Source organism: Montipora capricornis, chromosome 14, assembly GCF_036669925.1.
Source record: "Montipora capricornis isolate CH-2021 chromosome 14, ASM3666992v2, whole genome shotgun sequence".
NCBI lineage: Eukaryota > Metazoa > Cnidaria > Anthozoa > Scleractinia > Acroporidae > Montipora > Montipora capricornis.
Window position 1 is genome coordinate 47,986,800 of NC_090896.1, and position 10,000 is coordinate 47,996,799.

At 42.9% G+C, this 10,000-nt stretch overlaps 1 protein-coding gene across 2 annotated transcripts in view; it reads right to left on the reverse strand.

Moving 5' to 3' along the window:
- Window positions 1-5,388: 5,388 nt before the first annotated feature.
- The window catches only part of LOC138033785 (uncharacterized), a 14,672-nt gene continuing 10,060 nt past the window's right edge, over window positions 5,389-10,000 (reverse strand). The window contains exons 7-9 of one of the 2 annotated variants that reach the window (XM_068881600.1): window positions 9,277-9,390; window positions 7,224-8,172; window positions 6,568-6,762 (exon numbers count right to left, since the gene is read on the reverse strand). In XM_068881600.1, coding sequence (XP_068737701.1) covers window positions 6,709-6,762; window positions 7,224-8,172; window positions 9,277-9,390 — 1,117 coding nt within the window. In that variant the 3' untranslated portion in view covers window positions 6,568-6,708. Of the gene's footprint in view, window positions 8,173-9,276; window positions 9,391-10,000 lie in introns of both variants that reach the window. The other variant, XM_068881599.1, reaches the window with a different exon arrangement.

The window sequence follows — 10,000 nt, forward strand, 5'->3', positions numbered from 1 at the left end:
ACGCCCTCTTAGAATAAGAAATAATAGACTAACGGACTTTGTGACTGTGAAATATTTATAAGTTTTTCCTAATCTCCCTGTAATTCAGAGCTTGCTCTGCGAGAGGGCTAATAAACACAAACAGAACAAAATAGAACGGCTCCACTAACAAGAAAAGATGTTTTTGACCAATTATTGTTATTGCGCATACGTTCTGCGCATCTCGAGATACTCGGATTTCCTAGGGGTGGCGCTTATTAATACAGGGATATTTTTGCGCGGTCTAAAACTATGCGGAGAAAGCAGAACTTAGCAAGTGCTCTTGGTATCCAAAAAGCATTTTGGAAAAGAACGCAATACATTGCGTTGTATTTTAAAGCTTTTTACAAATGTTTATTGATTATTTATCTTCGAAAATGTGTGATTACCTCCAATTTTCTTTCTGGATTTCAATAACACTTGTTAAGATCTGCATTTCCCGCATGTTCAGTAAACCGTGCAAAAATACCTTCCAATTAGTAGGCACCGTCCTTAAATGAAAGGTTTTACAACTGAACCCACTGGGAACTCGGAAAAATCCGAGCCCCAGATGGGATTCGAACCTACGACCCTCCGCGATCTAGTCGGATGCTCTAACCACTGAGCTACTAGAGACTCTATGGTGAGCAAGGGTGAAATGTAGGTGTTTGACTCGAGCTGCATCACGCAGCTACAGAGACAAAGAACGACTGACAGCATAGCTTATAACTGCATCGTGCAATCACACTAAGGTATATCTACGATGCGGCCAACCAACCATCCAAGTGAGGGAAATGTGAGAATGATTTACACATATTAAACGACAGGTTATTCATTAACCGCTCCCTATCCGCGGCCCCTGACTGGTCCATGTGTTTTTCGTCATTACAGTTCTTGAGTTATCAGCCATTTTGTGTTGTCGCTAATAGGGAGCTTTAGCAACGACAACGGCGACGGCAACGAGAACGTTACAAATTTGCATATTTAGTGAGCAAAAGCAATAGCTTTGCACGCTCTGCACGTGCATCTTTTCATTTCTGTCCATTTATTTGCCGTCGTCAGCAAAGCAACAACGTGAAATAACCAAGTTTGAGGTGTTATGGAGAACGTCAGCACTTGGAGATAAATTTTCATTTTTCTCCCCTAAATTAAGCGCCGCTCGTAATGGTTTCACTCCTGAGGGACTGCTACACCATTGTCATATTAAAAAGCTTGGAATAGTCGCGAAGTGATAGCAATAACGTGAATTTATGTTTTTACATGACGTTCTCGTTGCCGTTCCCGTCGTCGTTGCTAAAGCTCCCTATTTTTTGTTTACCAAAGGACGCTTATTATCCGAGAACATGACATTCTTTTTTGGCGACGAGTGCTGGATCATGCCAAGCCTCGGGAAAATAGAAGTTTACTCTAGCTACAAGCATTAATCGCTACCTTGATTATCCTGAATCACCACCCTTCGAGCAGAGCCTCTCTAAAACTCACCAGAGGGCGAGCGAGAGAGGCTTTCCAGATTTCAAGTCGCCACAGCCCAAGTTTCTGTGCTAGTCATTCTGGTCAAACAGAGTTTGGGCAGCGCGCGCATCATATTTTTGACAAGGCGAAGGTCAAAATCGAGTCTTCAGTACGATAATCCCTGTGGCGTCTACGAGTGCGATCGAGCAAGGGCTTGCGCATGCTCAATAAAGACTTCACATGATTTCTGCAGAGTCCTTTTTTTTCTCGTCGAGTTAAGAAAGGCTCTGCTGGCAGGGTGCAGAATCGTACAAGCGAAGGGCAATCATGATTTCAGTTAGCTCACTGCTATCCTGAGGAATCACTTCGCCCCGAAGAAACTTGTTATAGCTAAGAGATATCGATACCACAACTGTACAGAAAGCGAAGGCGAGAGTGACAAGGCGCTCGCTGCCAAACCTAAAACATCTGGCTTCGACTTGTCAGTTCTGCCCTCACCTGAACGAAGCTTTGTAATCGGGATCGTTTCGTTTGTGGTCGTCGCAGCAAGGAAACACCAAAAAGAAATTGCTCATCGAACAACGCACCTTCGAAAAAGCACTGAAGATATGGCGCGTTTCCGCGAAGCTGGCGAAAATGATGTTGCTGCGTTTTCTCAACTTTTTTTCAGCGTCTGTGAACAACGTCCACACAGGGGTTCGTCGAACCTATGTAGAACCCCTCAAAGCGCCGCAAAGGGTTCTGGCAAGCGAGGCTAGTCTAACCCCTCGGTTAATAGTGCCAATGACTCTTCATAATGCTTAAGTTGTGGGAAGATAGGTCACCCATGCGCTCAGTGTAAATACAGATTCTTGCGGTAAAAACGGTCATATCACAGAAGCATACAAAGAGCAAATCTCAAAAGGTACACAAGATAGGAAGACGGAACCGTCTCACGTCAGTCATTCTGATTCTGTTGATCCATTCTCGTTCTCACTGTTCAATGTGAACCCAGGGAAACATGGTATTGAGTAAGACGCTGGTGCTGGAGTCTCGATCATTTCTCAAGAAACTTACAGTAAACGCTTTATTGGTACTTCCCTCGTGCCATCGACAATTCACCTGCACACCTACACAAGTCACTCAGTCAAAGTGTGTGGGCAAATTAATGTACATCTGAAGTATACATATCAGAGTGCTGATCTTCCCCTTCTGGTATTGGAAGGCACTGGATCATCTCTCTTCGGCAGAGATTGGTTACCTTGCATACAGCTTGACTGGAAACAGATTTGAAGTATGCGCGTCTCAGACACGGACATTCCACAAGGTGTGGCCTCAGCATTGCATACAATAATTGAAGCCTACCCTAACGTTTTCAAGCCAGGCCTTGGAAAAATCAAGGAATCACAGTCAAATTAGAGATGAAACCTGATATACGCCCCATGTTTGGCTGGGCCAGGCAAGTCCCCTACGCCCTTCAAGAAGCTGTAGAAGCTGAGTACAACTGCCTAGAATCCGACGGAACCGTGGAGAAGGTTAAATTCAGTGCCAGAATGGGTGACACAAAATGGCGCACGTACCCAAGGCAGATGGTACCACGCGCTCTTGCGGAAATTAAGCTGTCATTGTTAACCCTCAACTCCATGTTCCTCATTACCGACTTGACTTGAAGAACGCATACCAGCAGCTACCGTTGGACCCCGATAGCCAACAGTTCGTCACGATCAACACCCACAGATGTATTCCAGCACACTATAAACATTATCCTTCAGGGTTTAGATCACGTCGCAAGCCATTCAAGATATCCCTATCACTGGCAAGGATGATATGGAACACATCACGAACTAAGTGTGTCCTTCACCATCAAAGACCACGACGGTCTGCACCATTTCTGTCGATGGTATCTCCCTAATAGCAGAAAAGGTGAAAGCCATCAACCAGGCACCACGCCCTGAGAACCCTACTCAGTTAAGGGCCTTCCTCGGAATGATTAACTTCCTTCGCAAGTCTATTCGCAACTTGAGTTCCATCTAAAAAAAACCAAGAATTCAAGTGGTCCCCTCAGAGTGCAGAAGCCAAGGATTTACTCAAGTGTGCTAGTCCATTATGATTCTTGAGAGCGATGCAAGCCAATACGGAATTGGGGCAGTCATACTACACCACTTCCCAAAAGGTAATGAACGACATATCGCGTATGAATGATGAAATGATATATGAGATGGATCATATATGAACATATATGAACTGCACCGGTATCGCGAGGTCACGGGTTCAAACCCCGTTGAAGTCCTGAATTTTTCAGGCTTCTCTACTCTACGCAATTGCAAAAATTGCGTTCATAACTGCGAGGATCATAGCTTTACTTGATATCGCGTATGCTTCAGGGTCACTAAACTCGTCTGATAGAAACTACAACTAAATCGAGAAGGAAGGTCTTTCCATTATCTTTGGGCTCACCAAGTATTACATATACCTTTTCGGCGGATGCCAGTTCACTTTATGAACCGCCCACAAACCCTTTGCTGAAGATCTACCAGACTCCGCAACACCAGTTTTGGCTGCTGCTAGACTGTAATGCTGGTCCCTCCTTCTCTCTTTCTACCACTACGAAACTGAGTTCAAGTCATATGCTGAGGTAACAAGTGCCGACGCCCTCTCTAGACTCTCACTTCATTGCAAGAAAGATACAAGTGTCGAAGAGGGAATCTTCTATGCGACCTCTCAGCACGTAAAACCGTGGCACCCAATCACTGCCACAGCGATCGCCAAGGAAACTTCCAGAAACCCAACATTAGCCAAGGCATTATGACTTACACAGAATGGTTGGCCTGTCCATTCCTGTGTTGACCCCGAGCTCAAGCCATACTTGCATGAGCATGAGCTTTCTATAGAACTGTCATACCACCTCTGAGACAGCCAATCTTATTGAATTACATGAAGCCCATCCTGGTATTGCACACATGAAGGCAACACCAGGAAAGCGCACAGTCATGTTTGGTGGCCTTGATTAGATCAGGACATTGAACACCTCGCTCGAGAATATCAACCTCGCCAAAAGACCTGCAAGGCCCCTCCAGCCTCGCCACTGTTATGATGGTTCTGACCAACTGCTCCATGGCAACTCCTACACGTAGAGTTCGCCACTTATCAGTAAATGCACTATCTCATGGTTGATGCCCATTCCAAATGGCCTGAAGTGATTGATCCGATGAAGACAACAATGTGCTGAATCAACCATCCAAGGCCATGAGCAACATTTTTTCACTATATGGTCTTGCAGGGCAAATTGTCAGCGACAATGGACTGCTATTTCAATCTGCCGAGAATGAAGAATTCCTGCCACAAAAACAGCATTCATAGATCGATTTCTCGTTTTGCCTTGCCATCCTTCATCAAACAGGTTGGCGCTAGGTTCATACAAACGTTTAAATACGGAATGGATTCATCAACCAATGATCCATCAAGCTCCATACAGCGACAGATTCAGAAATTACTCCTGTCCTACAGGGTATCGTTATGCCACCACCGGTTCCTCTCCTGCAAAGCTTTTCTTACGGCGCACAGAACTGTCTCTCGTAACACCCGACATTGGTATCCGCGTGTGGCCAGTCAGCAGGACAAAATGAAGCCACAGCACGACAAGAACGCCAAGTCCAGGGTGATAGCTCCAAGTGACAGTGTTCTTGCTAGTGACCATTTATCTGGTTGGAAGTGGCAATCTGGTACCACAGTGAAGCAAACCTGCATTCCTTTAAAGTTCAGCTAGAAAACGGACGGACTTGGAGACGCCATTCTCTATTTTCGAATGCCCCATAATACACTCTGAAATTAGGATATTCGAAACTATGCTTTTCCCCATTCTACTTTGAGCTTTCATGAGGTACATGTAGATGCAATTTAAGAGTAGTTTTTCAATAGCGAGTGACTGGCACTATCATTTGGAACATTAACAAAAGTATGTATCGAGCCATAACCCTGTTTATTATAAAAACAACTTTAAATCGGGTATAATATACATTAAAGAGGCACGATTTAATCTTCAATGAAGAATCATTCTAGCTTACTAGAAATAGAGCATCTAAAACTTTTTCTAAAATATGGGCTGGTCTACGGCATTCTATACCTTGTCATCTTAAATCGAATGCCGCTGGAAATATGCAAATAACCATTCCCCGCTTGACAAAACAATGAAGAAGCCCAAGAAGCCCAAGGCCTTCTGCAGGCTACTAATCAGTACCAAGCACAAACTCCTAATCCTATTGACATATTATCATGTGAATTTAATTTCCCACAAGATAATTTAAAGCATCTATTCATGCTTTCTCACTTCGTAGCCATGCAATCTTACGTGAAGGCTCTTCAGTACGAAATATGTACTGTCTTTTTCCTTTATCCGAATTCTAAATTACATAGAATTGGATTTATAAAAAACATTCAGGTAGTTTTTGCGAGGTTGCATCCGAGACATCACCCATCTTCTCTACCTTAGCCTTCACTACAAGTCCTTTTGGTCTGGTTTCGAATCGAATTGAATTCACGGAGGACAAGATTTAACCAAGATGTTGTGATACGACTAATTTCCTCACAATGCCTTTTTTAAATCCTTGACTATTTTATCGTTGTTATTGGAAAATTGCACTTGAGGGACTGCAGAAGAAATAAAATAACTCAGTATACAAATTCAAGGATTTAAGGTAACAGTAAAATTAAAGGATAAAGCAGTTTAGAGTAAAGATAAGGGCTAGTTCAAGAAGAAGTAGTGTTATTTAGGTGACTTTTTATCCGTCTTAAGACTGTTCCCAAGGAATACGTATTGTCTCGCGTCTCGTTTAAAGCGGTTGTGATATCTATATTTACATATATTTTAAAATGTAAGCAAATAATTGAATAGTACATCGATTATATTAGTGCGTACGTAGTATATAGGTGTTTACAGACCTGTGTATAGTTGCTATATTCGCATTTGTATTTCCATGCGTTTAAATAAAATAAAAAGATTTCAGAGTTGGGTCTAAATTAGTGACAAGCTTAACTCTGAAAGAAATGTCTAAGCTTAAGTCTCTAAGAAAGAATAACGTTCCATATGACCAGTGGACAAATGACAGCATCGCATTCTCATGAAATCGTCAGAGTGGTCATCTCATGCATTTGTGGCTGACGGGGTCATGATTATCATGAAGGGCGAAGAAATGTTTTAGAGATCTCTCCAAATAGCTGCCTTTCTTTCTCTTGCACAACTTCGGCAGTTTCGTTTGACTACAGGTGGAAACGGGTCCATTTTCAGCTGGGCATTGTGTATCTGTGATTGTACTTTCTTCGGAAGGGGAATCTTTCCTGGGAAACAGTTTGAAAGGCAAAGTGTTAATTCCTGTACTGCAAAATTCTTTGGTTTCAGCGGTTTCGGTCCTCCCTTGATCATGCACTTTACATGAATGGATATGATTATGACGGACGCTGCTTCTACACGTGACTGTGGTAATTTGTAAATCCTCGCACTTGTGGTTGGTTTGTATGGAGTTCGTTGTTGTCATGACATCTGGAACACCAAACAACCTTGGATTGCAGCATCTTAAAATGCACTTACCAAAAAACTTGTCGTTGCCATGGGGACAAGGTGGTTTTACAACTTTTGTAATGAGACAGGAATCATCATCAGTTTCATTGTCTACTTGTTCCGTTTTTAAATTCAACCAATCTTGTTCTGATGGTGATTCTCTCTCAACTTTAACAGAAGCCACATTTGTACTTGAATCTGCTTTAACTCGCGCGGCAGTGACGCGCTTTAATCTTCTTACCCGATGATATCGTCTCCTCTTAAATGGACTTCTCGATATTACATCTTCAACCGACTGTTTGGAGTTTGAGCTATCTTTTTTCATTTGCTTTCCTTGAAATACATCAGCATCTAACTCTAAAAGTCCCTCACTCTGATCTGATACACTCTCTGAATCTGTGTCCTTTATTAAAATCACTTCATCAATAGGGTCAACTCTTGCTGTCGCAGAATCTTCTACGTCTTCTACCTTTGGAGTAACTGCCATGCTCGAGGTTTTTTCTTCTACAGTTGCATCATCATCACTTAGCAAACCCTCCGTAACAGATTTCGAAATTGCAAATAGCAGAGAAGGTGTCATTCCTGAAGACTCCATTACTAATCCATTTAGTGAGCACGAAGTGTTTTCAGAATCGGAGCAAGTAGTTTGTTTTTGTTTTAGAGGACCTGTCCTTCCTTCCCCAGGGGTGCCAGAAAGCCGCCGCCGCTTCCTCATAGGAGGACCTGAATCTTCTTCCTCGCTTTCACTGTGAGATAATGCTTCTCCTTGCCCCTTCTTCGGAGACGACGTATCTCTTTTGTGGTCCTCAGTAGCGGTTTTTTGCTGCAAGGTTTCTATATGTCTTTCTCTCATTGGCACTGGTTCCCCTAGAAATGGGTGCTCTTCTGTGCTGCTTTTAGGCTTCATCGTCCCCTTCCGCTTCTTGAGGATAGCTGCAAGAGGCAAATCATCATCTGATACTCCGCATACATTGACATAAGAGTCTTCGTCCGAAGAGCTTCCACCAGTGTCATTGAAGAAGGGATCCATGGAACGGTCGCCCACAACCGGTCTTTTCCGCGTACTGGAATAATTCAGGGTGTTGCCACAAACGTCACAGTACCATTCATCTGGTGGGCTTTTCCAGCGTTGACATTTTAAATGAGTCCCAAACTGACCACACAAGTCACACAGACGAATACGCCATTTTCTACAAAGAGGAAAGAAACTTAGTATAATTGTTTGTTTGTATGGTAAGATTGCGTGTAAAGGCGAGCTGCTCTTCTACACCACATACCCGAGTTACCCCACCTCCATGTAAACAGGCCCTTAGGGTACAATACAATACATACGTAATTGACCGCTCCCCATAGGGGATTTTCAGGGCCAATGAAACATAACGAAACAACAGAACAGAACAACAACAACAACTGTTAAGAATTTTTTTTAAAAATTTATTTGTTTGAGCAAGTTGAAGTTTTGGCAGCTATTCAGCTGATTTAGACCTGCTATACCAACCCAACCATATGCACACAAAGGACAGCCACAACACCGGGAACTTCATCCCCTACTCTTCTCGAATAGCGTGTGGGTTCTTTAACGTCCCACAGGGAACTAATGAACATGGAAGTTATTTGTGAGACGGGACCTCCGGCTTATCGTCCTTATCCGAGAAGACTTGAAAGTCTAACCATTTCCGGATGTAATTACAAAGGCAGCACTTTCTCCTCAGTTATTTAAAGACCCTGAGTGTTGGTCCGGCCGGAGTCGAACTCACGACCTCCCGCATGGCAGCCCGGTGCTCAACCAACTGAGCCACCGGTGCGCGGTTCCAAATGAATCCCTACTGGCTGGAAGCAAACTAGTTGGTTATTTACAAGTGCAGCTGGGAAGTTGAACCAGGGACTACCAGGATCAAATTAAACGAGTGGTCAGAGCGTGTCTTGAACCTGGGATCTCCGGATCTCAAGGCATGCACCCTAACCACTGGGCCACAAGCGAGGGTTGTAAGTGAAGTTATGGAGATGTGCAAGCAGAGAGAGTGCACATAACATGTTTGTCTCCTCCATTTGGCTTTGCACTGAAGTAGACATTTCCACCGCTTGTTCAAGAACTTTTCCACACCAGGTCCACCACGAATGTACCTTTTTACTTTTTTATAGCATTTTGTAGTACAAAACTGACCCCAAGGTGGACATTTTTAAAAGGAAAACTCCCTTTCACTGAGAAGGCTGTCAATTGCTAAATTCTTTATGAAGACATAACCTTCTCTTTAATATGTTGGAATGGATTAAGAAATTCCATCAACATTTACCCTGAAGTTGCTTTGTGTTCTGTTCCATGAGGACAGATGCACTTTCGTGCATCACAGCGGTTGTAGCGAAACAGAAGATCAGCAAAGGCGTTATCCTTTTCCCAACTTGCATCCCTAGAAAACGAAAGTTCATCATTTGATCAGAAGGCAAATTATCTTATAATTTAATTTTAACTTTTTTAGGTGGTGGGTGGCGTTTGCAGCTGGGGTGTCCTTCCAGTCTTCACCAAGGTGTTGTGTGTTTCTGTGTGGATTTGAGTAGAAAACTGGTTCAATGATGAAATACATCGATTTTTTGCATCTATGCATGCATGCCAACATAGTCAATGAGAAGACTCCAAGAACAAAAATCAATTATTGATTTCTGTACAGTCAAAATAATTTAGTGCCCTGATCACAAATCCACTGACACTTAAGTAATGATCCGTGTAAGGTGGATAGCAATTTCCTTTGTTATGCGGCAACGGGGCTTTCCCCACATAGGAATGTTATCATTTTTACACAGAGAATGCATAAACCTACAGGAAAGCCGTTAACGCAATAAAATTCATTTACAGCCCACTTTGAAAGAGTGTTTTTTTGTGTTAAAAGATTTTGACCAATTACAAGAGTTGAAAACAAAAGCCAAGAAGCGTTTACAATTTTACATGTTCCCCACATACAATTTCTGTGAAATTCATTTAAACTGAGACCAGATGAAAGATGAAAGATGGTTGGAAAGTAA